We start from the raw sequence: 26,941 nt of genomic DNA on the forward strand, positions 1-26,941 counted from the left end.
ATAAGCTCATTATAATTATATCTTGAATTTGCCTTAGTAAAAAACAAAAAACAGGGAATACTGTAACACACTGACAAAGACAGATAATTTAATTTGTAGTTCTTTCAGGTCATATTGCACCACAACACAAAGCAACAGCCATCTGTGTGTAATACGAGTCTGCATGAGAGAGCCCAGCAGAGACCAGGACAGCGATGATGAAGATGATGAAGAGGCGCAGACGTTACAGAGGATGTTGATTCTGGTGCAGAGCTGTAATCTACGCAGACTGATCCTGAAGGCACACACACATTTCTTCATTGGCCCTCCTGTTGCCCTTCGTCATAGCACCTCCTCTCCCCTCCTCTCCACCACCTTGTGTTGGAAGCCCCCGTCGTGGCTCCAGTGGGGCCCCCCTCCTCTGCTGTACGGGTTACCGGGCCCCCCTCCTCTGCTTTTGGAAGCACGCCCGTCCCAGTGATAGCGCCCACGGGCCGCGGTGTCCGAGTCAGCTCGGTGAGGACCTCTTCTCCTTCCACGGTGGCCCCGACCGCCTGCAGCATCTTTTGGACATTCGGTCTGACCGTCTGGAGACACCAGGCTCTCCTGCTGCTCTGCATAGACGGCCCTGCCCGTCTTAGGCTGACACAACTCTGCATTCACTTGTTGCATCTGGTTCCCCTGAGCTTTGGCTCTTATTGGTCCTTCAGTGCAGCCTGAGGACAGAGACAGTTTGTCCAGGTGCTCCGTGATGGGGGGGGCGGCTCTCCGGTGCTGTGGTCTGGACCGGCCACCTCTCCTCGGCCCCCTCGCCTGGTTCTGACGCCTCTGGCCCGGACCTCCTCTGCAGTGGGACAGTCCAGAACCAAACTGGTCCCCTCTGACTCCAGCTTCACAGGAGGGAACATGAGAGGCGGAGGGTTCCCGGGTTCCAGGAGAGGCGTCGGCGTCCAGGTTTCCAGCAGCAGGTGGAGTCTGTGGGAGTTGACAAACCTCTGTAAACGTTCTGTGTGACATTATATGGGAACAGTGTTAATAACGCAGCGTTGGAGATGTATTTATCACTTTTAATAGAGTTAGACGAGCAGGTTGCACCTCCTGTCTGGTTTTGCTTCCAGCACAGAGATGAAACTGACATCCATCTTTTATCTGACAGCAAGGAGGATTTCCCTCAATTACAGGTACAGCGGCTCAATGCGCATCATTTCTCTAACAGGACTCATCAATTACCTAGTGGCCAAACGCTGGAATTACAGCTTCCTGGTTCGTCATGTGACTGTTTCCCATAGACTTACATTAGGAAAGAGACTCGTCTGTAACTCAGCGGATACATTTTATTTTTTTAGGTAGATCCCAGCACGAACACTTGAACAGCGCTTATTTAATCATTGGGTCTTAAAAGTTGTAAAACGTACTAATATCTGAATGCAGAGTTATTTTCCTTCCTCTGTTCATGTGAATGAGAACGAGGCTGGAGAACGTTAGTTCTTCCAACACTCCTCACGTAACGCCTTTAGAAACACCGGAGCCATTCAAATCTCCAGGTTCCATCAGAGAGTTATTCAGTGATGTGTACGACAGAGGAAAACCCTAAATAACAGGCCTAAGAAAAATGAATATAATAAAAATAATAAACCAACAATGATATGCAGACCAGCTTTAACAATAGATTATAACGGTTATACACTCAATAAAAAGATACAAGATCAGACAAGACATGCAACATGTAACAGTCCAATCCAAATTTAACATACGCAATTAAACTAAGAGTCATAGGAAACTTAATCTTCCTCATGCAGGCGTCATGCGTGTTCGTCTACATGTGGCCGTATGACTTCCGACTCGTTCTCACCTCGTTGGTGTGGATGAGGAACCGGTTTGACTCCACCTCCGGGTCGATGATGCCCCCTTTAGACTTCTGTCGTTCCAGAAGCTTCTGCAGTTCACGCCACTTCTGTTGGAACTTTGAGCCGATCGCCGCTTCGTCCAGCTGAGCGAAAGAACACAAAGCCGTTAAATGTTCATATTGTTGACTTTGGAAACAGCTGGTAATGGACCTCGTGGTGAGATTGTGAAACCGTGCGTGAGAAGATGTCGTTACCTCCGGCAGCTGAGGGGCCGGAGAGCACAGCAGCTGATCCACATCGTAGGTCAGAGGCTCTCGACACACCGGACACACCACGGTCAGCTCCTAGAGGAGAGGCAGGGCGTCAACAGCTGACTGAGGAAGATGACCAATCACTTCTCTGAGCAGAACTCTTAATCTATGATGTCATACGAGGGTCATTGTAGGAAAAAAACTAAATAATTACGGAGCTGGAGGAGGAGATGACATTCATAAATACGTGAGAAAAAAAACTCAGAAATTCTCAGAGATTAAATTCATAAATTTATAAAAAAATAAACGTTTAACAAATTTCCGTTAACAGAGAACACTGTGGGGCGTCGTCGCCATCGTACCTGGCGGTCGGCTCGGTCTCTGGTCTTGTCCTCCTCTAACTCCTTCTCCCTCAGGCGGAGCTCCCTCTCCGAGTGGCTGGCGTAGCGGCCGAGGCAGTGGGAGTGGAAGTAGTGGTAGCAGCTCGTCTTGGAGAAGGTCTCTCCCTCCTGAGGACATCCAGCATCCAGAAGCATGAAGAGGTTACAGAGGCAGATGTTAGGAACATTTCTGGAAACATCCACAGACAAGAGACTGTTTAATCCTGCATTGTATTATTTTATGGCCACTTAGAGGAGCAGAACAAACTGTTAATAAATTGTGTTTTTATTGCTGTGTCATGTATTAACTATGTCCAGCCTGTAAGGCCTTACAAGATGAACGAAGCCAGATCAAGTGTGCCGAGTGTGCATTCGATTTGTTGTCATTATCAATAAATCTGCAGACTATTTTCTCAATTAATTGTACGTTTGACAGTATGCCAGAAGAGATCCGTCACCGCTCCCTAAAGCTTGTTCCTTTATGTGTTGTCTCCTTGTTCTAGAGAGACAGACGGGACAGAAGCAGCGCACCTTGAAGCCGTAGAGGCAGATGACACAGTTTCCATGAGGAATATTACTTTCAGTCAGGATTTCTTTCGCTTTCTGGAGGAGAAGAACAGGAGAGCAGTTAGAAACATGACGTTAAGCAGCAGCACCACCATCATTACCTTATAAGATAATCATCCACCGAAATAATATATTCTCTTAATGATATTAAAAAGCACGACATATAGTGACCTCAATGAGCTGATACAACACAGGTGAACCCAGACAGGACTGAGCCTCCAACTGAAGACACTTCTGGACACTAAGAGAAAGGGGTTGCACATGATTACAGGCTTTCACACACGAGATTAAACATTGAGCAGAAAGTGGTGCTATGGATCAGTGCGTCAGTCCACAGCTGCAGGAGGTTACCTGCTGATCTTGTCATCAGAAAGACCCCGGGGGTTATGAATGGAGATGGCTGGAGAAGACGAGGGGTACTAAGCACACAAAACAGGGAAGAGAGAGTCACACTTTAGTCATGCATCAGTTAACTGCGAGTCATGGAGAGTGAATGTTGGCATCGCTGTATCAATGAACCTCAACACAGAGACGCGATACCTGCTGATCCAGGGTCAGAGTCAGGGTGAGTCGGACAAACTGGGAGACGGAGTCCTCGGCTGTGGACGGGTACAGGACCAGGCTCACCTCCCAGTCCCTGCAGGAGACAACACACACACACACACACACACACACACACACACACACACACACACACACACACACACACACACACACACCTACAAGTTTGAGTACCTGAATTCAAGACAGGAAGTAAGCATTAACAGCTAAATGTTTGTAGCGTCTGTCCTGTGAGAACCTCGTATCTCTAATAAGAACAAACAAACTGTTTTCAGTTTTGTGACGATGAATTTAACATCTGATCCAAGAGGCTTTATAAAGACTTTATTTAACTTCACTTCATCTGGAGATACGTGGTTTTACCATATACAGTTAAAAGTACAATATGTGAGATGTAGAGGATGATCAGTATAAAGAAGCATACATTATGGTAATACTCCAGTACTTGTACCTGAACTACAAGTACAGTACTTAAGTAAACAATACTTTCACCACTGTCTTGTGGAGTAAAGAAGTAATTGATGAAATAACCCTTAAAGCTACTGAAGCAGTTATGTAATTTGAGCCAACGTTAAAGCTAACTTGTTGTCTCACCCGTCTTGTCTCCTGTTGACCAGCAGCTCATCCACATAGATCGACTGCAGCACCTCGATCTCAGACAGCACACTGTGGAGAAAACAAATATCGTATTTATCTTAACTTAACTCCTGTATTTGTTGTTTTATAAACAGGTGTTCTCACTAAGCTAGCGTTAGCGTGTTAGCTCACACACTGTGTTGCTAACTTAACGTTAGCTTACATCAGAGCTGCTAACGTCACATTTCATCGTTTTACTTTAAGCTCATTACCCGTCACTGAATATATAAACTGTGGGTTAAGTACAAGGAGTGTCATGGTGTGTGTTTAAGGTTCAAAAGGAAATATTCACGAAGTTATTAAAACTCACTCGCTCTCCGCCATGACGGTGTTTCTATGAGCCGCTATTCAGCTAGCATTAGCTGACGTTAGCTGCTACACGGAGCTTTTTAAACGTGACACAACACCGGTAAAAAATTATCGTCAACTCGATCCCTGACGACGCTAAAAATCACGCAACCTCACGACACATGTGACCCGATGTGACGTCTGCAGCAAGCGTAACATCCATATTCATGAAGCCGAAAGGAAGTGTTGATACTGCTGCCGACTTTGAAGGTCTTTACCGGAAATATATCCATGTTATTGTGTATGACTTTATGGATGTTTGAGGGTGTTCATCGCCCTCCAGTGGCCACAGTGCGTAACTACCACTATGTTTTCTAAATATTATTATTATTATTATTAATAAACCCAAGTATAGGACAAGCCCAAAACATGTGTAGTGAGTTGGCTACAGTTGGTCAATGGTTACATCTTGAGTCATAATATGTGAATAATTTGGACATATTACTTTAAAGGGAGAATACTACACAGTAGATGTACACTACACATTTGGGGATTGTTATTAGAAAATGGCCACAAACCAGAAAATAAGAAATAAAATAATTCCCGCTGTGGTCAAAGAAACTAAAAGATGTTAAGGATTTCTTTCTGACATTACATAATGCAGGATTGTGCAGTCCTCATAGAAATGTACAAACATGGATTTTAATATTTAAATTAGAATATAAACAATCAAATAGGCAATAAAATAGAATAATTTCAAAGCAGTTGTAGTTCCTCACTGTACAGAAATAGTCGTTATTATAAATGCACACCTGCTTCACACACCTGTCTGTTTTGGTAATAGAAAAGTTATTAAAACAATTTAATAAAATTATGATTAATAAAAACAATAATGTTTCAGTATTTATGTAATAAAGAGTTCTACATGTTGGTATTAATAACGATTATACAGATATTAACACACATGTAAACGGAGTATTGCAGTTCCTCACTGTGACACTCATGATTCAATTCAACTATGTTTTGGTAATTTTCAAATTACTTTTTACTATTGTTTGTTCTTATTAAAATTGAAATCATCATTTTTTTGTACATATTATACTTTTTGATTCATTTTTGTGTTTTGTTGTTTTGAGTCATTTAAAAAGTTCACATTGTTCACAGGCGGATTTAGCAGAATAAAGTTTCCATAATCTATAATCGTGAGTATATGTCGCCCTCTGGTGGCCAAACACCGTAACAGCAAATGTAAAAGTTTTATTTTGAATGTATCAACCGGAAGTAGTTTTATGCTCAATACATCTAGCTTGATGGTAGTACAGTTAATTGTACTTACTTACTGTGGCCAGTACTAATCATGATTATAATTCACATTAAGTAATCATTTACATGTTTTAAAACTATTTAAACAACTCGTTCATGATACAATTACTACATACATTGATGCTACCAGTTTGTTGGTAACAATCAAACTAATAATGATTTACAAATATCGACATCAATAAAAGTGAAACTGATACTAATATTGTGTATCGCCAACAAATTTAAATATAGTGTTGCAGTTCCTCTCTGTGACCACTGGAGGGCAGTTAATATTCAATTTGTGATTTAATATCTTATTATGAAAGATGCTAAAAAATTGCATCATATCATTATAATTGTTATTTATTGAAAACAAATCTATATCTTTCAAGATGTCGCAATGTTTCTGTTTGTATGGAAAACCTGCATTCTCATGATATAAACCGTGCTCAATGTATTATTGTGTTATTTAGTTTTTACGATATTTGTTAATTTTTAATTATTTATTATTTTGTTCAAATTATAATTTATGTACACATTGTTCTTCTTGAATCATTTTTCTGTATTGTTGTTTTGAATCAATATAGAAAAAGTTCACATTGTTCACAGACGGATTTTGCAGGATAAAGTTTTATTTTTTAATGTTTTGACCGGAAGCATTTCTATGCTCATTGTGTCCAGCTTGATGCTTGATTATTAGTACATATTTATATTGAACAGTTATACTGATATTAATACTACGTACAGCCACACATTTAAATTGAGTGCTGCAGTTCCTCACAATGACCACTGGAGGGCAAAATTCTAAACACATTCAATTGTCAAGTTAGCCAGTGTTAGATATAGACACGATATCATAGTAACACTTCCTGTGACCCTTCAAAATAAAACTACCAGCAAGAAAGTGCAGTTACCGAGTTACCGTTAGGAGGCAGCATTCAGTTTGACTTCTTTATTCAAAGAAGAAGAAGAAGACGACTAAGAAGAAGAAGAAGAAGAAGAAGTAAACCCGCGATACCCAAGCAGGAACCATGTAACGTGATTTCAAATTCATTTTACAGAAGAGTTTTACAGATGAAAGCTATTATTATAATATTATTATGAATAAAACACATGTGAGATAAAGGATATAATGCGTTTTAGTGACGTTCCACAGACTCGTGCGACGCTCTAAAAACGACAAGAACAAATCCAAAGTTTAAATGTTGCACTCACGCGAGCTAGTCCGTTGTTTCTGAAGAAAGTCCAAAAGAAGAAAATGGAAGATGTCGTCATGGAATCGGACTCGGTCGAGATGTCTGGACCTGCACCAGAACAACGGGTCTCTGATGCTTGGGAGACCGTCACTGCAGCGCTGGTGAGCTTCATCTCCGGACTCACGAGACAGACAACAACACGGACAGAACCGAAGTCCATTCTAATATTTCACGATTTAATGTTTTCTAGTTTGTGGCATGAACCCCAGCCGGTGCGACATGACGTAGGACGGGTCACTGACTAGTGGGGGGGGGGGGCTTCGGCTAAATTCGGCATACTATTGTTTACCTTTCCTTTGTTTACATCTGTCTGGATGTGCTGCAGTCAAACTTAGCTCACTGATTCAGGTCTGCAGATAAAGACAACTGCATCCAGTGGATGACACGCCTTTGACTGGAGTGTTCTAGTGTTTCATGTGAGACCAGCATGGACAGATGGTTCTATGTTCTAGATGTTAGGTTGCATAGACGGTATCTGATGATCAGATGGTTCTATGTTCTAGATGTTAGGTTGCATTGAGGGTATCTGATGATCAGATGGTTCTATGTTCTAGATGTTAGGTTGCATAGACAGTATCTGATGATCAGATGGTTCTGTGTTCTAGATGTTGGGTTGCATAGACGGTATCTGATGATTAGATGGTTCTGTGTTCTAGATGTTAGGTTGCAAAGACGGTATCTGATGATCAGATGGTTCTATGTTCTAGATGTTAGGTTGCATTGAGGGTATCTGATGATCAGATGGTTCTATGTTCTAGATGTTAGGTTGCATGGAGGGTATCTGATGATTAGATGGTTCTATGTTCTAGATGTTAGGTTGCATAGACAGTATCTGATGATCAGATGGTTCTGTGTTCTAGATGTTGGGTTGCATAGACGGTATCTGATGATTAGATGGTTCTGTGTTCTAGATGTTAGGTTGCAAAGACGGTATCTGATGATCAGATGGTTCTATGTTCTAGATGTTAGGTTGCATGGAGGGTATCTGATGATCAGATGGTTCTATGTTCTAGATGTTAGGTTGCATGGAGGGTATCTGATGAACAGATGGTTCTATGTTCTAGATGTTAGGTTGCATCGACAGTATCTGATGATCAGATGGTTCTGTGTTCTAGATGTCTCCGGGCTGCTCGGTGGTGGATCGGAGCCTCTCGGACTCTCTGGCGCTGCTGTGTGGTCAGGGTCTGGGCCGGCTGCTGGGCGGCTGGCTGCTGGAGACTCTGCAGACGCGTCTGTCCTCCTCTGTGGTTCCCGAGTTCTGGTCCGGACTCAAACAGCCGGAGAACGAGTTGGAGGAGCGAGGCCGGGCCTGGGTTCTCCTCACCGCCTTTCGGACTCTGTTGGACCGCCTGGAACCTTTTCTGGGCGAGTGGAACAAATATAAAGAGTCAATAATGATTTATACGGAGCAGAAACTTTATTCTAACATCCCTCGTCCTCCTTTAGGTGGTCTGAAGAAGCTGGGGTCGTGGCAAGACGAGGGCCGCGGTCTCAGTCTGTGTGGCCCCGGACCCGGGGGCCTCCAGGATCGGGCCTTCACCATCATCAGGGCCCTCCTCCTCTTCTCCCCCTCGCCCGTTCTCCAGGAGCGAGTGCTGGAGTTCTACAGCAGGACCTTCTCCGTCTACATGCACCAGGAGGGCCAGGCTGAGGACGGGGCCGAGCTGCAGGACGGCCCCGAGCGGGGGGTCTGTCCGGGCTGCGGGGTCCCAACGCAGCAGTGCTGGTGTAAGGAGGCCCTGGAGCAGCTGCAGGACCTCAGCCACATACTGTGAGTGGACTCAGAGAAGATGATGGAGGACGAGTAACACACTCAGAGCATTTATTATCTGAAGTCAGGAGAAGAAAAGAGTCGACTTCATACTTTATTTATTATAAAACTTGCCTTTCTCCATGGAGCTTCAACCAGATTAACTAAATATAACTAAATGCATATCCTGTATGTGTTCTGAGGGTGTGCGGTTGATTGTTTTAGTTTCTGTTGCAGCTCCAGACTACAGCTGCTGGAGTGGGTCAGCTCCGAGGCCGTCACCTCCATCCTGCACAAGCTCATTGAGCAGCGGATGGAGCAGCACTGCAGAGGAGAGTACGAACGCTCCTTCCTGCTGGAGTTCCAGGAGGTAAAACCTGTCTGCCTGCCTGCCTGTCTGGGATAAAACCTTCATTCATAATAACATGTGTTTCTGTGAGCAGTGGTTGGAGCTGGTGCTCGGCTGGCTGAGCAAAGTGTTTGCAAGTGAGGTGGACAGAGACGGTCCTGTACCTGCTCCCGGTGCTCCCGGTGATCCCAGCATCCAGCCCGGCAGCTCCGTCCTGAAGCAGTGGAGATGCCACATGCACCAGTTCTTCTGCAGGATCTACGTCAACATGAGGATCGAGGAGCTCTTCAGTATAATCAGAGGTGAGAGAGAACAATGTGTCAAAGGGCTCCAGTCTTTATGCTATGCTAAGCTAAGCTAAGCAAACCTCTGGAGAACTCGGATACAACATCCCTCTCATGTTTATTTACCTCTCCGTCAGATTTCCCAGAATCCAAAGCGGCCATCGAGGATCTGAAGTTCTGTCTGGAGAGAACCAACCAGAGGCAGCAGCTCCTCACCTCCTTAAAGTCTGCTTTTGAGAGCCGTCTGCTGCACCCGGGTCAGTTGTTTACTGCAGTGAAAGTAAAGTAAGGAGTTAAACGCAGCGAACATGAAGACACTTTAAGGATCTCTGTTGTTCTCAGGAGTTCACACGTCCGACATCCTCACGGTTTACATCTCGGCCATCAAGGCCCTCAGAGAGCTCGACCCGTCCATGGTCATCCTGCAGGTCGCCTGCCAGCCGATCCGCAAGTACCTCCGGTGAGTCCTTTTATAAAGGTTTAATACAAAGGTTTCATATAAAGGTTTAACATAAAGGTTTAACATAAAGGTTTAATATAAAGGTTTAACATAAAGGTTTAACATAAAGGTTTAATATAAAGGTTTAACATAAAGGTTTAACATAAAGGTTTAACATAAAGGTTTAACATAAAGGTTTAATATAAAGGTTTAACATAAAGGTTTAATATAAAGGTTTAACATAAAGGTTTAATATAAAGGTTTAACATAAAGGTTTAATATAAAGGTTTAATATAAAGGTTTAATACAAAGGTTTCATATAAAGGTTTAACATAAAGGTTTAACATAAAGGTTTAACATAAAGGTTTAACATAAAGGTTTAACATAAAGGTTTAACATAAAGGTTTAACATAAAGGTTTAATATAAAGGTTTAACATAAAGGTTTAACATAAAGGTTTAACATAAAGGTTTAACATAAAGGTTTAACATAAAGGTTTAACATAAAGGTTTAACATAAAGGTTTAACATAAAGGTTTAACATAAAGGTTTAACATAAAGGTTTAACATAAAGGTTTAACATAAAGGTTTAACATAAAGGTTTAACATAAAGGTTTAACATAAAGGTTTAACATAAAGGTTTAACATAAAGGTTTAACATAAAGGTTTAACATAAAGGTTTAATATAAAGGTTTAACATAAAGGTTTAATATAAAGGTTTAACATAAAGGTTTAATATAAAGGTTTAATATAAAGGTTTAATACAAAGGTTTCATATAAAGGTTTAACATAAAGGTTTAACATAAAGGTTTAATATAAAGGTTTAACATAAAGGTTTAATATAAAGGTTTAATATAAAGGTTTAACATAAAGGTTTAACATAAAGGTTTAACATAAAGGTTTAACATAAAGGTTTACCATAAAGGTTTAACATAAAGGTTTAATATAAAGGTTTAACATAAAGGTTTAACATAAAGGTTTAACATAAAGGTTTAACATAAAGGTTTAACATAAAGGTTTAACATAAAGGTTTACCATAAAGGTTTAACATAAAGGTTTAACATAAAGGTTTAACATAAAGGTTTAACATAAAGGTTTACCATAAAGGTTTAACATAAAGGTTTAACATAAAGGTTTAACATAAAGGTTTAACATAAAGGTTTAACATAAAGGTTTAACATAAAGGTTTAACATAAAGGTTTAACATAAAGGTTTAACATAAAGGTTTAACATAAAGGTTTAACATAAAGGTTTAACATAAAGGTTTAACATAAAGGTTTAACATAAAGGTTTAACATAAAGGTTTAACACAAAGGTTTAATATAAAGGTTTACCATAAAGGTTTAACATAAAGGTTTAACATAAAGGTTTAACATAAAGGTTTAACATAAAGGTTTAACATAAAGGTTTAACATAAAGGTTTAACATAAAGGTTTAACATAAAGGTTTAACATAAAGGTTTAACATAAAGGTTTAACATAAAGGTTTAACATAAAGGTTTAACATAAAGGTTTAACATAAAGGTTTAACATAAAGGTTTAACATAAAGGTTTAACATAAAGGTTTAACATAAAGGTTTAACATAAAGGTTTAACATAAAGGTTTAACATAAAGGTTTAACATAAAGGTTTAACATAAAGGTTTAACATAAAGGTTTAACATAAAGGTTTAACATAAAGGTTTAACATAAAGGTTTACCATAAGTTTAACTAGTTTACGTGCTGACGTGTGCTGGATTCTATAATATATATAATATGAAAAGAAACCGTTTCTGACTGAAAACGGTCAAACTTTGACCTAAACAGCCACTAAACTGAAGCGGATGTTCTTCATCGCGATGGTTGAGTTGTGTTGAAGCCTCTGTGGTGCGTTCAAGGACTCGGGAGGACACGGTGAGGCAGATCGTAGCCGGCCTCACCGGAGACGCCGAGGGCTGCACTGACCTGGCCTCAGAGCTGTCCCGAGGAGACCCGGTGACTCTGGAGATGCAGGACAGCGACGAGGAAGGCAACGACCCCGAGGACTGGAGTCCGGACCCGACCGACGCCGTCCCCGGTCAGTGAACGCACCGTTTGTTATTTCTGCTGCTCGTACTCGTCGTCCTCTGTTTGGTGTTTGGTGTTACTGAGAGTTTCTTCTGTTCAGATAAGTTGGGCTCTAAGCGGCGTTCGTCCGACATCATCAGCCTGCTGGTCAGCATCTACGGCAGCAAAGACATCTTCATCGACGAGTACAGAGCCGTGCTGGCCGACCGGCTGCTGCACCAACTCAACTACAACACGGCCAGGTAGGGCTCGGGTTAGGAGGTACCGGTGACCCGGACCTCACCACAGAGTCAGGGTCACTCTTATTTCATATCATCACATGAAGCACAGACAGAACAGTTTATATCTATAATAAACATGTCTCCACCTCTGAGGACGTCTGTGATATATCTATCTATCTATCTATCTATATAGATAGATAGATAGATAGATAGATATATATATACACTTTTAATTATTTTAACACTTTTTACCAATATTCTATTTCTTGTTCTCTATTGAGTTTGAGAAGCTCTTTGGGGATTATGACATCATGAAGGATTATGACATCATGAAGGATTATGACATTATGAAGGATTATGACATTATGAAGGATTATGACATCATGAAGGATTATGACATCATGAAGGATTATGACATTATGAAGGATTATGACATCATGAAGGATTATGACATCATGAAGGATTATGACATTATGAAGGATTATGACATTATGAAGGATTATGACATTATGAAGGATTATGACATTATGACATTATGAAAGGTGCTTTAAAGATAAGGAGTAAATATATTTGATAGAACAGCTGTTTTCCCATCATCACAAAACAAAAGCAGTTTAAAATAGAACATAATTCTGTGATTCTGTGAGCTTCAGTCTCAGAGATATCTGAGTTTCCCCGTCAGTGACTGTGAGAGAACTCGGCTTCATGTCGACTTTAACGTTTTACAGACGTTCTGAAGGAAAGAGCGGATCTAAATGAATCCATGTTTGTATTTAGATCGTTTCAGCAGCTTTTGATTTTGTCCAAAATGTCCTCGTCTCACCTTCTTTATTCATCGCTGTGTGTTTGCAGAGAAATCCGTAACGTGGAGCTGCTGAAGCTGCGGTTTGGAGAGTCTCACATGCATTACTGTGAGGTCATGCTGAAGGTAAACAGTCCAACATCCAATCATCAACAGCAGGAGAGCATTCTGCTGACGTATGCATCAGATGTTTGCTCCGGTTGTCTCGTCTCAGTCTGTCGTCTGCTGAAGGAAGTTCAACTGATTTTAAAGACCCAGAGGGTTCAATCTTCTTTAAATCATAACTGTGGAATAGAAACGCTGAAGAGGACACGTTCATGTCTGTGTTGTTTAGATTAACCTGTAGTTGATGAACAATAGTAACTTGATCAGACTGATAGTCACTCTCCTCCGTCTGCTCTCCAGGACATGGCGGACTCTCGGAGGATCAACAGTAACATCAGAGAGGAGGAGTCGAGGCTGAGCGAGGAGGAGCAGCCGCCGCTCTCCCTGTCCTCCATCATCCTCTCCTCCGAGTTCTGGCCTCCGCTGAAGGAGGAGAAGCTGGAGCTGCCTCCGCTCGTCTGCCAGGCCATGGAGGCCTACACCCACCGCTACGAGAAACTCAAGGTGGAGCTCAGCCTCTGAGGGGAGGAGCTGGTTCCACCGGGTGCTTTATAAATGTTTACGAGTCTGAGAATCACGACAGTAGATGGAGCAGAGTAAAGATCTGCTGTGGACGTATTCTAGACTCCTAAAAGAATCTCTTTCAGTTGAAGTGAACGCCGTATTTAGAATGTTTTCACCTCTTGACCTTGAAGTCAGACACTGAAGCTGTTATCTATGACCTCTACAAACACACCAGACTCCATTCACTGAAACACTGATTCTACCTCAGGACACAGGAGCTGCTGCTCTGCTGCCTCCACCTGTTAGTCTGACAACACAAACAAACCTACTGTCCTTGAACACACCATTATAAAAGCCTATCTGTTTCTTTCTCTCACTAGTTCCGTGATTTATTTGTTCTTTAGACACCACAACCTGACCCGTCTGGTCTGTGTTCTGTGTTTTCAGGCCATGAGGACGCTGAGCTGGAAGCCTCACCTGGGCTCGGTCACTCTGGACCTGGAGCTGGAGGACCGGACCCTCACCAACCTCACCGTGTCCCCCATCCACGCCGCCATCATCCTGCACTTCCAGGAGAAAAGTACGACCTCTCATTTCAGACCGACTACAAGTCTTCTTTTCATGTGTGGTTTGTCTGTGGACCAGAACTTCACTGTGGAATAAATGAACAAAAACACCACCAGAAAACAGGATGAATTATGAGATTTACTGCATTTAGAAACATTCCACTTCACCTCCATCCCAGTGTGTCTCTACTGACTGGTTTGACTGGTGGTCCATCAGGTTCCTGGACGCTGGAGGAGCTGAGCGTGAAGCTGGGTGCCCCGAAGGAGCTGCTGCACAGGAAGCTGGCTCTGTGGCAGCAGCACGGCGTGCTGAGGGAGGAAGGAGGAGGAGGAGGAGGAGGAGGACGCTACTACGTGGTGGAGACGGGCTCCTCCAAAGAGAAGATGGAGAGAGGAGTGATGCTGATCGACAGCGACGAGGAGAGAGACTCCAACACCACCACCCAGTCTGAGCAGAGGGAGGAGAAGCTGCAGGTACACACACATACTCTCTCTCTCTCTCTCACACACACATATACACACACACTGACCTGAAGAGGCCTGTGAGCGCTCTGGTTGTGTCCCTGCAGCTCTTCTGGGCCTACATCCAGGCCATGCTGACTAACCTGGACAGCATGACGCTGGACCGCATCCACTCCATGCTCCGGATGTTCGTCGCCACGGGACCCGTCGTCACGGAGATGGACGTCAACGAGCTGGAGGCCTTCCTGCAGAGGAAGGTGAGGGAGCACCAGCTGATGGTCTCTGCAGGCGTCTACAGACTCCCCAAAGCCAACTGAGGAGCACTGCTGCTGTGTGCTGCATTCAGGTGCTCACTGGGAAATATGGGAACATGGAGTTCTCCTCAGCTTTCGAGAGGGACACTACCAACAGGTTCAGGATCAGTCTAACTGGAGTTTCCTGTGACGTGAAAGCAGCTTATTTTTATGAAGGCTGTTCCTCTGAAAAGTTTGGCTTTCAAAATAAAAGCACTTCCACCCTCAGTGTTGATTCTGCAGCAGGAAGTTGTTGAGAGGGTTATTAAAATCTGATGCATCATGAATATTAAAGCTCTCTAATGTATCCATGTGACAGGTTTCCATCAGTGGAGTTTATTATAGCACACAAGAAGAGTTGTCTCTCCAGTCTGGGTATTAAGTCCTAAACTTTGTGTTCCATTCCTAAAGGAAAGTTATTTTCTTCTGTTGGTACTTTTGCACTTATTCATGTACTTTTTACTTCTTCACAAGTATCTGAACCAACATCTGTCCTGTCAGGACTGATGTTTGTTCAAAGATTTAACTTTGTGAAAGTGGAAAATAATCTGCAGTTTCTATTCTAAACTATATTTTATAGGAAAGCAACATTTAGTTCTCTCAAGGTAACAAGTGGGAATTTCATTCAAATCTGACAAACTAAAATGAATCAAAATCACCATTAGTCATCGACGTGTCTCAGCCTTTAGAATACAGAATATCATGGAAACACTGAACCTGAGAGGAAATATGAAGATGCAAACGTACTCTGGATTTATTGTTTTATTTGGATTTCGACACATTAGCGAGACAACAGAGATTTATATATTTTTTAAAAACACACTAATGACCAGTATGGGCTTCTTGTACTGCGTCCATGTCTCACACACACACACGTCTGATTACTGACCTCATTCTAACTGAAATAAGACGGGCAGACGTTGGACAGAACTCATCACACCTGTTAATGCATCACGGTTACACTCCGAGTAACATCTGCTCCCAGTCCCCTTTCAGTGGTAAAATCCCTTTACTGTGTAAAGAAAACGTAAAGGACTAAAACATGAGAGCGGTGGTTCACTATTGCAGAGTTAAAGGACCGCAGAGAGTCTGGATGTTTGAGCTCATTCACACACTTCATCTCTCATTGGTTTCATTTATCAATCAACTTCACAGACAGCAGCTGTGTTCTCTGTGTGTTAATGCAATGTTTAAATCAAAGTTAGTCGTTTACATCACGTCTGCTCCGACTTTGGTTCTTCTTTGAGGAAATGAAGTGCAGACTTTCCACATGTGCGTCTTCTTCTGTGGTAGATTGTCTGAAGCCAGGTTCCTCCTCTAGGGACGAAGGGGTTCCTCCTCTAGGGACGAAGGGGTTCCTCCTCTAGGGACGAAGGGGTTCACTACATTTCATGAACTAGAAGACTTATTGTATAAGTAGAAAGTTTAATTTAATGCCAGCGATGAAGCAAAGGCTGGAGGGATTCATCCTCTGGCGAGCATGAACCTCCTCACCACATACAATAACTTGTGGTAACTACAGGCGAAATGTCTTGACCCAGATGTTTTGGGGTTCTGGTGGCATCACCGTGGGAACTGACAACACTTTTCCCTGCTTGCTGGTGTTAGTGGTTAGTTAATAATTCATCATTCCTAGAACCTTACAGTAGATAGTTGACAGCTTAAAGCTCATGAACTCATTCAAATCAAGTGTTTGTACACATGCTCCAAACCTCATCTGTGCACCAATGAACAGCATCACGGGTCAGTGAGGACACGAGGAACCGGTTTGGTAATCTGGCCCGTTAGTTGCAACCTCTCAACAGCCTGCTTTTTAAAATGCGATTGGTCGTAAATGAGCTGAAACGTCAGAAAACACCAGAATGATCCTTTAACTCTTGAACCTCCAGGCTGCTTCACGCAGTCAGTGCTGACAGACTCAGTCCCTCTGCCTCCAGTCACACCTGCAGCCTGCAGTGAATGATGAGCGGTGGTCTCAAACAGTCACACCTGCAGCTTGAAACACGCAACACTTGTCTCCTAACTAAGGCACCTCTTCCCGATCTGAATGCTTCTCGTGAGTCCGTTCTCGAGGCTCAGCAGCACTTCTTCCCTCTCTTCCTGCGGTCTCGGTCTCTCTGGGCGTTGATGTTGACCGTGTCCTTCTCCCGCTCTCGCTCCCTCTCCGCTCGGTTCTGGCTCTGCTTCTTGGCCCGGAGCACCATGTGAGTGAAGGCCATGAACATCTGAAGGAACAAACAGAACAACACTCAGGGGCCGAGTCACTAAACGTGTGATCCTCACAGCACCAGTGAAGAGTGAAATGCTCCTTTAAATACGCTGCAGAAAGAGTTATTCGAAACTAAACTATTTTTCACTCTTTTTATTTGTTTTGTGTTTGACAAAAAAATAATTTGACTAAAATGACGTCTGTGTTTTTATTCTTCCATAAAAACAAAGAGTCAGCAAGTGTTTCTGAAAATGAGAGAAGCATCTTCACCGATATGAAAATAATCTGCAGATGAATCGCTCATAAGAATAAGAATAAGAGCATCCCTGATGTTTTCAGGAGGAAAACATGACCACACTTTACTCATCAGAATAATAAATGTGTGTTTAAGTGAATATGAAATCATATTAAAGTTACCTCTTCTACGTTAATGTTCTCTTTGGCACTGGTCTCAAACACACGGACCCCCATCGACTCCCCAAAACGCACTGCATCCTGGGTATCCACCTGTTTCCTGGCTGGGTCGTCGTTTTTGTTTCCCACTGAGAGTGAAGAGAACAAATGATCTTTTAGACTTCTGCTCCTTCAGCTGCTACACACTCACCTTTATACTGGTTCACATCAAATCACATGAAGAGACTCAAACCAACCAGGGATTTTACTTTCTACAAGTATTCACTGCGTCGACCTCCACTGATGTCATCCTTTCATACCTGGGTGTCATTAAAATAAACAGGCTTCATTTTGTTTTGAACACACAGGAAGTCCTTCTGATTCACCGACAGGAACTTTGGCTTAAATCACTACCAACACTGGAACCTACTATTAATACGAAGTATGGCATTATACATTATGAATTATAGAGCGTGCCAACTGCATAGTTTATGTGAGAAAGGATGTTTACTCGATCAGCAAGAATCTCCGAGTCTGAGACGTGAGCTCACTGGACGAACTCAACCGGCCCAAAATGCATTGCGGCTCTTCAGACGGTCCAACGGTGGACAACGAAGCCCCCAGAAGAGCGCTGGGTTTCAAAGGCTAACTTTACATCGTTACAAACGGTGTAATTACAGATTACAGTTAACAAGAACGAGGCTGGACTGAGGGCTGGGAGGCGGAGTCAGAGGAAACACTAGTGTCCTTCTCTTCAGAGACATGGTTGAGGAAGATCACCAGGAGATCACCAGGAGATCACCAGGAGATCTGGGTCATTTTATACTCACAAGTCAAACTTTATGCATCATTCGACACCCGAACGACTTTCATATGAATGAACGGGGCGGGGCCAGTATGTACTCAGTATGTAGTACATATTGAGTCAGTATTACATTGCATTACAGTCATTTAGCAGACGCTTTTATCCAAAGCAACTTACAATTCAGATTCTATCACATTTCTACACCGTAGGCACAACTACGGGAGCAATTTTGGGGTTAAGTGTCAGAGCCGGAGCCGGGGATCGAACCGCCGACCAATTGAAGGACGGCCGTGTCGCCCCCATACTGAGTCAGTATGCAGTACATGCTGACTCAGTATGTACTGCATACTACCACACAGATTAATGAGACAACACTTCATCGAGCAGATAACATGAACATAGGGTTTACATTATTATACACTAGAATCTCTCAGACTGACTAACAGGGTGCACTCACCCAGGATCTTGCAGACGTTGTCACAGTTCTGGGAGATTTCATTTAACCACCTCTTAACATTCACAAAGGACTCTGGATTGGTCACGTCGTAGACAATAATGACCCCGTGGGTGTTCCTGTAGTACCTGGACCAGAGGAGAGAGGAACCTGAGTGACCCGAGTGAAACACCAGCTGGACTAAAACCTAGAACCAGTTAGTGTGGATATTTACGTTGACGTGATGGTTCTGAACCGCTCCTGACCCGCCGTGTCCCAGATCTGCAGCTTGACCCGCTCTCCATCGATGTCGACTGTTCGGATCTTAAAGTCCACACCGATGGTGGTGATGTAGCTGCCTGCAGGAGACCAGAGGACATCCAACAGCTGCATGACCGACACCCTGAACTGCACTTTCAGCGGCATCAACGCTCAGCTGACCACAGATTGTAAACAACCACAATTTTACTAAATGTATTATAAATGTATAAGGTAAACATTAAGATTATAACCCAAACTATGTGTTATAAATGACACTAGCAACTTGTAGTTTAAACTTCAGACCTACATTCTTACCGGTTGAGCATGAACTCAGCTTCTCTATACAGTCTCTATTGACTTCCATTAAAACAAGCTTGTAGACGTGAAACATCATCCTGGACTCTGCAGATCTGAGCAAAGACATCACTGAATAAAATGGGACCATAGCTGATAGATGCAGGGGCCACAAACTAACATGCTTAAAACATGTAACTTCAGTAACAGCGTCACATGAAGACGACATGGTTCCTCATGAAAAACCTCTCGACACAGCAAGATGATCCATGACTGCAACACGAGGGGTCAAATGATTTAAGATGTTCAAATAGATAAGGTTTTGTTATACAACAGCTCATATTAACAGCGACCTCGTTAGAATATATGAGAACATTTAGAATTAAAACTACAGAGGCAAACAGGATGTCAACATTATGACGTGTAAGATATGAAAGGGTCACACACAGTCTGGACCAATCGTACATTGGGTTTGTGCCTGAGAGAAACTTCTAGATAAATGGAAATTGGTGAATGTAAGTTCTCCTAAGTGACTCTTACTGAAGAACCAACACGTTCCTACGAGTGCTTCTTGCACGAGGCCCAATGTGTTTGAGGAAGTCAGCGTTCTGTATGTCCACCCTTCCCCCAAATGTCTGCATGTTGTCCAAACTGTCCGCTGAGGACATAAACGAGGAGACCTGATAAAAAGAGGAACCTGAGGGTTCGAGTGCAGTTCGGACTCATTTCCCGCCAATAAACACGAGGCGTTCACTGTCGTTGGACATGCGGCAACTCACCAGAGAAGGAGCTGTCTGCGAAGCGGAGCAGAAGGCTGCTTTTCCCCACATCTGAGAGGGAAACACATCAGAGGGACAAGGTGAGCACGTACACAACCAGGAAATGAATGTGACCGAGCCACTCACGTCTCCATTCACTAAGAGAAGATAAGACCGTCCCATCCTGACTCACGGCCTCCTGCATGTTCTGTCATAAAACACAGGAGGGGCAGCAGAAGTGAAACCAGTAGCAATGAGGGGAAAGGTTGTGCGATTAAAACGAGACTACAGTCCTGTGGAAACTTGTTCTGAGGAGACTTGACAAACCAGTATGAAGCAGCAGCCGGCTGGGAAATATCAGTTCATCTCTCAAGATATGAACATGAAGAAACATCTGTGTGACCGCAGAGGAAAACTCTGAATTATTGTATCTGCAGGTAAAGAGGAAAACGCTTCACATTGCATTAGAATAGCACGACTCATCAATGTTGATCATTTGTTCCACATTACTTTGGAGTCCCAGAAGTGATCAAATGCAACTGATGAGTCAGAACATCAATAAATAACATTAATATAACATAAAGTATTGAAATGTTTGCTAAATCAAGACTAGGAACACAAGCCAAACCATGAATCTATGTCTTTAATACTACAAACCACTTTGAAGTGTCTGCAGTTTGAAGCTGCAGTTTAAGGTTCGCTGCTTCATGAACAGTGAACCAGCCGCTGGCTTGAACTGGTCCTCACCGCCGTGGTTCACTTCTTCATCACAGAGTTCACCGAGTCAGAGACAGCGGGTGACTTGTAGTCGTGGTGAAGCTGGAGGAAGTCGTCAGCGACTGCAATCTAAATGTTGAATCTTTGATCTTCTTAAGAAGGACAGAACTGTGAACTCTGCCGTGTCGTCTGTTCGTGTCACTTGTGGGACTCCAAACACAACCTGCTTTGACTTCAGATTAACCTTAAAAGAGTAAAGAGATGCACTCACTGGAGTCTCCGATGATGAGCAGTTTAAAGAGATGATTGTAGTCCTTCCCTGCCATCTGGAAGGTGTCTCACTGGATCTCCACGTAGAATCAGTTTCATAGGAGGAGGAGATTCTCCTGATCCCCCCACAGCGGTCCGGTTTCCTCCACCTCCCGATGCTACGAGCTCAGAGCAGCACAACAGTTTGTCCAAAGATCACCGAGCCAATAAGAGGACATTCCAGTTGAATTTCTGCACTTTTGTAGCTTTTGTAGTTTTATCCCGTTAACCTTCAGACGCTCACGTCATCCTCACAGAGGAGCCACAGCAGCCGGCAGAAAACGGAGCGCTGCTGCAGAGTGCTGCGTTCATGGTTCATGCGGCCGCGTGCTTCCACCTTAGTTCCAGTTCCACCCAACGATGCTCCAGCGGGGGGTTTCCAACTCGAGACGACTCATCGGTTTTCACATTCACAGTAGTGTCAGTGCAGCGTGGACGCTCCCTCCTCCCGCCCTCATTGAATGCAGCGTCTTCACAGATAAAGGCCACACGTGATCGGGGGGGTTTGGCACTTTGTGGTTGTTCCTCTGACGATCATGAATTCAGTTATTGTCCTGAGCTTCTCCACCACTCACTCATTAACTCAAACCCTTCAAAATAAAATAAAGAAGCGAGAAACAGAGACGTTCCTCTTCTCCTCTGCTGAGGTTCCTTCAAGCTGGTCTCTGATCTCTCTTCACTTCCTCCGGTGTTTGGGTGACGAGTCGATGAGATCTCACTTCAGTTTAAAGAAGGTGCTAAAAGAGAAAAGAAGAAGAAGTTAAAGAAAACACTTCAAATCAGACCGTTAACCGCTGAGCAGAGGAACGAATTACATTTACAAGTACTTCAGTACAAAATGTATACTTTCACTACATCTCAGAGGTACATATAGTACTTTATACTGTACTACATCTCAGAGGTACATATAGTACTTTATACTGTACTACATCTCAGAGGTACATATAGTACTTTATACTGTACTACATCTCAGAGGTACATATAGTACTTTATACTGTCCTACATCTCAGAGGTACATATTGTACTTTATACTGTCCTACATCTCAGAGGTACATATAGTACTTTATACTGTACTACATCTCAGAGGTACATATTGTACTTTATACTGTCCTACATCTCAGAGGTACATATAGTACTTTATACTGTACTACATCTCAGAGGTACATATAGTACTTTATACTGTCCTACATCTCAGAGGTACATATTGTACTTTATACTGTACTACATCTCAGAGGTACATATAGTACTTTATACTGTACTACATCTCAGAGGTACATATAGTACTTTATACTGTACTACATCTCAGAGGTACATATAGTACTTTATACTGTACTACATCTCAGAGGTACATATTGTACTTTATACTGTCCTACATCTCAGAGGTACATATAGTACTTTATACTGTACTACATCTCAGAGGTACATATAGTACTTTATACTGTCCTACATCTCAGAGGTACATATAGTACTTTATACTGTACTACATCTCAGAGGTACATATAGTACTTTATACTGTACTACATCTCAGAGGTACATATTGTACTTTATACTGTCCTACATCTCAGAGGTACATATAGTACTTTATACTGTACTACATCTCAGAGGTACATATTGTACTTTATACTGTCCTACATCTCAGAGGTACATATAGTACTTTATACTGTACTACATCTCAGAGGTACATATAGTACTTTATACTGTACTACATCTCAGAGGTACATATAGTACTTTATACTGTACTACATCTCAGAGGTACATATAGTACTTTATACTGTACTACATCTCAGAGGTACATATTGTACTTTATACTGTCCTACATCTCAGAGGTACATATAGTACTTTATACTGTACTACATCTCAGAGGTACATATTGTACTTTATACTGTCCTACATCTCAGAGGTACATATAGTACTTTATACTGTACTACATCTCAGAGGTACATATAGTACTTTATACTGTACTACATCTCAGAGGTACATATAGTACTTTATACTGTACTACATCTCAGAGGTACATATTGTACTTTATACTGTCCTACATCTCAGAGGTACATGTTGTACTTTATACTGTCCTACATCTCAGAGGTACATATAGTACTTTATACTGTACTACATCTCAGAGGTACATATTGTACTTTATACTGTCCTACATCTCAGAGGTACATGTTGTACTTTATACTGTCCTACATCTCAGAGGTACATATTGTACTTTATACTGTCCTACATCTCAGAGGTACATATAGTACTTTATACTGTACTACATCTCAGAGGTACATATAGTACTTTATACTGTACTACATCTCAGAGGTACATATAGTACTTTAGACTGTACTACATCTCAGAGGTACATATAGTACTTTATACTGTCCTACATCTCAGAGGTACATATAGTACTTTAGACTGTACTACATCTCAGAGGTACATATAGTACTTTATACTGTACTACATCTCAGAGGTACATGTTGTACTTTATACTGTACTACATCTCAGAGGTACATATAGTACTTTATACTGTACTACATCTCAGAGGTACATGTTGTACTTTATACTGTACTACATCTCAGAGGTACATGTTGTACTTTATACTGTACTACATCTCAGAGGTACATATAGTACTTTATACTGTACTACATCTCAGAGGTACATATAGTACTTTATACTGTACTACATCTCAGAGGTACATGTTGTACTTTATACTGTCCTACATCTCAGAGGTACATGTTGTACTTTATACTGTACTACATCTCAGAGGTACATATAGTACTTTATACTGTACTACATCTCAGAGGTACATGTTGTACTTTATACTGTACTACATCTCAGAGGTACATATAGTACTTTATACTGTACTACATCTCAGAGGTACATGTTGTACTTTATACTGTACTACATCTCAGAGGTACATATAGTACTTTATACTGTACTACATCTCAGAGGTACATGTTGTACTTTATACTGTACTACATCTCAGAGGTACATATAGTACTTTATACTGTACATCTCAGAGGTACATGTTGTACTTTATACTGTACTACATCTCAGAGGTACATGTACTTTATACTGTACTACATCTCAGAGGTACATGTACTTTATACTGTACTACATCTCAGAGGTACATATAGTACTTTATACTGTACTACATCTCAGAGGTACATGTTGTACTTTATACTGTACTACATCTCAGAGGTACATATAGTACTTTATACTGTACTACATCTCAGAGGTACATATTGTACTATTACTACACTTGTCTGACCGCTTCAGTTACTTTGCAGATGACAGGTTTTCGTATCTCCAGATGAAGATAAATAAACTCTTTAAAAGCCTTTTGGATCAGATGTTAAATTCATCGTCACAAAGCTGAAAACAGTTTGTTGTTTTTAGAGGTACGAGGTTCTCACAGGACAGAGACAAACATGAGGATCTTATAGAATAAGATGCAGTGATGTAGATTAAACATCTACAGCAGTCAAATGTAAACCACTGACGGGGAGCAGTACTTCCTGTACATTTAGATAATAATAATAATAATAATAATAATAATAATACTACACGTTTAACTTGATTGCAGGACTTGTAGTGGAGTAATTTCACAGTGTGGAATTTGTACTTTTACTAAAATACATTGCCATTGGGATGATCAGTTCATTTTTGGGTGCTGTATGTCCTCCTGCTCCTTAAACAACAGCTGAGTCACTAAATATAACTTCCTCCTGACAGCCTGGCTGTGTGCTGTCACTGCCTCCTCACGCGGACAGAGATCAGGACTTGACAGGAGCAGCTCGCTGAGCTTCACCAACGTTGGGACAGTTTTCCATGAAAACAGGAAGACCTGCAGGACCTTGATTATGATTTGTATGCCAGCAATAATAAACGCCATGTTTAAATACAACCCTACATCGTGTTGAGTCTTGCATTAGTCATCATTCAATTCGGCTCATTTGAAATCCCCCAAATCTGCACTTATTTAAGTACAGATAATTATTCTCTAAAAGTTTAAATCAATACATAATTAAATATCTAGATATGACGAATTGAAGAACGACACCTATTGTTCGAGACAAAAAATAAAAATGAATTTAATATGGTGTGTTAGCGCTTAACGATGGACAAGCAGGTTTAATTCCACATATTGTGAAGGTAGTCTGGTGTAAGAGCACGAGACGACATCGACCAGTGGCTCTACAGGTCGACCAACAGAACGCAGAACAGAACGCTCATCCACAGCACCGCCGGTTTAACGGCAGTGAGACTAACGTTGAATCCGCCGGTAGTTGAGACTAACGGCGAGGTTTGTAAGCGACGCTGACCAACAACTCACATTGAGGGAACGATGCGCCAAACTTCCGGTTGAAATCTCCTATTTTTCGGATATCGGATGTAACGATAGTGTTCTAAGCCTGTTTGTTACTTTTACTGATATGCGAGTAACGAGTTACTTCACGTTCTTCAATTCGGCACACTTTAAAAACACTAATGTGCTCTTATCTGGACGTTAAAACTATTTAAATTACCACCTAAGTTTTGGCTACTGTGGCGTTCCGTCGCTGGTTGACGGTAGTGTACTGCACGGGCGCGGTTTGAAAAAAGCGAAACAAGTAAAATGTGATTTAACTTTAAGTTGATTTAAGTCACCCGGAAGAGCAAGGGTCCCACAACAACTCATACAACTTGCGATTCGTGTTCAACACGATGCGTATCGATGCTAAGAAGCTGAGAAACGTTTAAACTTTAAGTTTTCTCTCCGCAGTCTGGAGTGACGGGTCTCGGGCCTGTGACGCTGGCCTGCCGCAGTTCACCATGACGTCAGGAAAACTCCTCAGTCCTTCGGAGGAAACTCTGAACCAAACCTTTAAAACTACTTAAACTTACTTGTGGTGCTTTAGTTGTACTCGGTGCTCCGTCACCGGGTCTTGTTGACGTCGTCTGTAGATCACCGCTCCGGTCGGAATGTCTCACCGCGGACCACACCTGTCTGTCTGCAGCTGATGACCCAATCTCATCATCTGATGCTGCGTTCACGTCATGTGGGAAAACTAGATACTGCGATGTGACTACATTTCTTCTTTTTTTTAAACCTCAATTTGGTCCATAAATAAAGAAGACAGAACAAAAGGTATGACTGATCACATTGTATATATTGTGCATTTTATATTTAACATTTTGTACTGTTATTTTTAGTTACTTGTACCATAATTACTGCTGTTGCAAAATGTCCCCTTGCGGGATCAATAAAGTCTCCATCTATCTAAATAAAGAATCTATCTATCTATTAATAAAGTATCTATCCATCTATCTAAATAAAGAATCTATCTATCTATTAATAAAGTATCTATCCATCTATCTAAATAAAGTATCTATCTATCTATTAATAAAGTATCTATCCATCTATCTAAATAAAGAATCTATCTATCTATTAATAAAGTATCTATCCATCTATTAATAAAGTATCTATCCATCTATCTAAATAAAGAATCTATCTATCTATTAATAAAGTATCTATCCATCTATCTAAATAAAGTATCTATCTATCTATTAATAAAGTATCTATCTATCTATCTATTAATAAAGTATCTATCCATCTATCTAAATAAAGAATCTATCTATCTATTAATAAAGTATCTATCCATCTATCTAAATAAAGTATCTATCTATCTATTAATAAAGTATCTATCCATCTATCTAAATAAAGTATCTATCTATCTATTAATAAAGTATCTATCCATCTATCTAAATAAAGAATCTATCTATCTATTAATAAAGTATCTATCCATCTATTAATAAAGTATCTATCCATCTATCTAAATAAAGAATCTATCTATCTATTAATAAAGTATCTATCCATCTATCTAAATAAAGTATCTATCTATCTATTAA

At 41.6% G+C, this 26,941-nt stretch overlaps 3 protein-coding genes across 11 annotated transcripts; 1 reads left to right on the forward strand and 2 right to left on the reverse strand.

The window, feature by feature from the left end:
• Positions 1 to 66: 66 nt before the first annotated feature.
• Positions 67 to 4,782, reverse strand: rnf25 (ring finger protein 25). 5 transcript variants are annotated; one of them, XM_076085144.1, is made up of 10 exons: positions 4,532 to 4,782; positions 4,180 to 4,251; positions 3,544 to 3,661; positions 3,376 to 3,443; positions 3,196 to 3,265; positions 2,989 to 3,060; positions 2,440 to 2,586; positions 2,081 to 2,170; positions 1,832 to 1,969; positions 67 to 954 (listed from the first exon to the last, which is right to left on the reverse strand). In XM_076085144.1, the coding sequence occupies exons 1-10, from the start codon at positions 4,543 to 4,545 to the stop codon at positions 322 to 324; spliced, it is 1,422 nt and encodes a 473-aa protein (XP_075941259.1). In that variant the 5' UTR covers positions 4,546 to 4,782; the 3' UTR covers positions 67 to 321. The 5 variants fall into 5 exon arrangements, with proteins under 5 accessions (XP_075941259.1, XP_075941257.1, XP_075941256.1 ...); XM_076085142.1 differs by having other exon boundaries at positions 3,565 to 3,661; positions 4,682 to 4,743; XM_076085141.1 differs by having other exon boundaries at positions 4,682 to 4,743.
• A 1,999-nt stretch (positions 4,783 to 6,781) lies between these two features.
• On the forward strand, positions 6,782 to 15,113 carry anapc2 (anaphase promoting complex subunit 2). Its single transcript, XM_076085135.1, has 14 exons — positions 6,782 to 7,168; positions 8,183 to 8,432; positions 8,514 to 8,838; positions 9,055 to 9,187; positions 9,261 to 9,468; positions 9,588 to 9,707; positions 9,793 to 9,910; positions 11,764 to 11,942; positions 12,033 to 12,174; positions 13,006 to 13,081; positions 13,361 to 13,564; positions 14,012 to 14,144; positions 14,348 to 14,604; positions 14,700 to 15,113. Exons 1-14 carry the CDS (start codon positions 7,070 to 7,072, stop codon positions 14,907 to 14,909), a joined length of 2,454 nt encoding a protein of 817 aa, XP_075941250.1. The 5' UTR covers positions 6,782 to 7,069; the 3' UTR covers positions 14,910 to 15,113.
• A 519-nt stretch (positions 15,114 to 15,632) lies between these two features.
• On the reverse strand, positions 15,633 to 26,078 carry LOC142943561 (ras-related protein Rab-35). 5 transcript variants are annotated; one of them, XM_076085138.1, is made up of 7 exons: positions 25,937 to 26,078; positions 20,696 to 21,801; positions 20,060 to 20,110; positions 18,961 to 19,084; positions 18,750 to 18,874; positions 17,512 to 17,636; positions 15,633 to 17,110 (listed from the first exon to the last, which is right to left on the reverse strand). In XM_076085138.1, exons 2-7 carry the CDS (start codon positions 20,745 to 20,747, stop codon positions 16,961 to 16,963), a joined length of 627 nt encoding a protein of 208 aa, XP_075941253.1. In that variant the 5' UTR covers positions 20,748 to 21,801; positions 25,937 to 26,078; the 3' UTR covers positions 15,633 to 16,960. The 5 variants fall into 5 exon arrangements, with proteins under 5 accessions (XP_075941253.1, XP_075941252.1, XP_075941251.1 ...); XM_076085137.1 differs by having other exon boundaries at positions 21,027 to 21,801; positions 25,937 to 26,077; XM_076085136.1 differs by lacking the exons at positions 20,696 to 21,801; positions 25,937 to 26,078 and adding exons at positions 20,186 to 20,246; positions 20,366 to 20,689.
• Between the last annotated feature and the right edge of the window lie 863 nt (positions 26,079 to 26,941).

The sequence above is a fragment of the Anarhichas minor genome, unplaced genomic scaffold (genome assembly GCF_050575085.1).
Source record: "Anarhichas minor isolate MPS153535 unplaced genomic scaffold, ASM5057508v1 ptg000140l, whole genome shotgun sequence".
In the NCBI taxonomy this organism is placed as follows: domain Eukaryota; kingdom Metazoa; phylum Chordata; class Actinopteri; order Perciformes; family Anarhichadidae; genus Anarhichas; species Anarhichas minor.

Excerpts from the sequence above, each read along its gene's own strand:
- rnf25 (XM_076085141.1), bottom strand. The coding sequence starts at position 4,728 with ATGTTACGCTTGCTGCAGACGTCACATCGGGTCACATGTGTCGTGAG. Across the intron at positions 3,061-3,195 it reads TGTTGTATCAGCTCATTGAG|AAAGCGAAAGAAATCCTGAC; the intron begins GTCACTATATGT and ends CTTCTCCTCCAG. Across the intron at positions 2,171-2,439 it reads GAGACCGAGCCGACCGCCAG|GAGCTGACCGTGGTGTGTCC; the intron begins GTACGATGGCGA and ends CCTCTCCTCTAG.
- anapc2 (XM_076085135.1), top strand. The coding sequence starts at position 7,070 with ATGGAAGATGTCGTCATGGAATCGGACTCGGTCGAGATGTCTGGACCT. Across the intron at positions 8,433-8,513 it reads CCGCCTGGAACCTTTTCTGG|GTGGTCTGAAGAAGCTGGGG; the intron begins GCGAGTGGAACA and ends GTCCTCCTTTAG. Across the intron at positions 12,175-13,005 it reads CTCAACTACAACACGGCCAG|AGAAATCCGTAACGTGGAGC; the intron begins GTAGGGCTCGGG and ends GTGTGTTTGCAG.
- LOC142943561 (XM_076085136.1), bottom strand. The coding sequence starts at position 20,243 with ATGCAGGAGGCCGTGAGTCAGGATGGGACGGTCTTATCTTCTCTTAGT. Across the intron at positions 20,111-20,185 it reads TTCTCTTAGTGAATGGAGAC|ATGTGGGGAAAAGCAGCCTT; the intron begins GTGAGTGGCTCG and ends TTTCCCTCTCAG. Across the intron at positions 17,637-18,749 it reads CAACGTCTGCAAGATCCTGG|TGGGAAACAAAAACGACGAC; the intron begins GTGAGTGCACCC and ends CTTCACTCTCAG.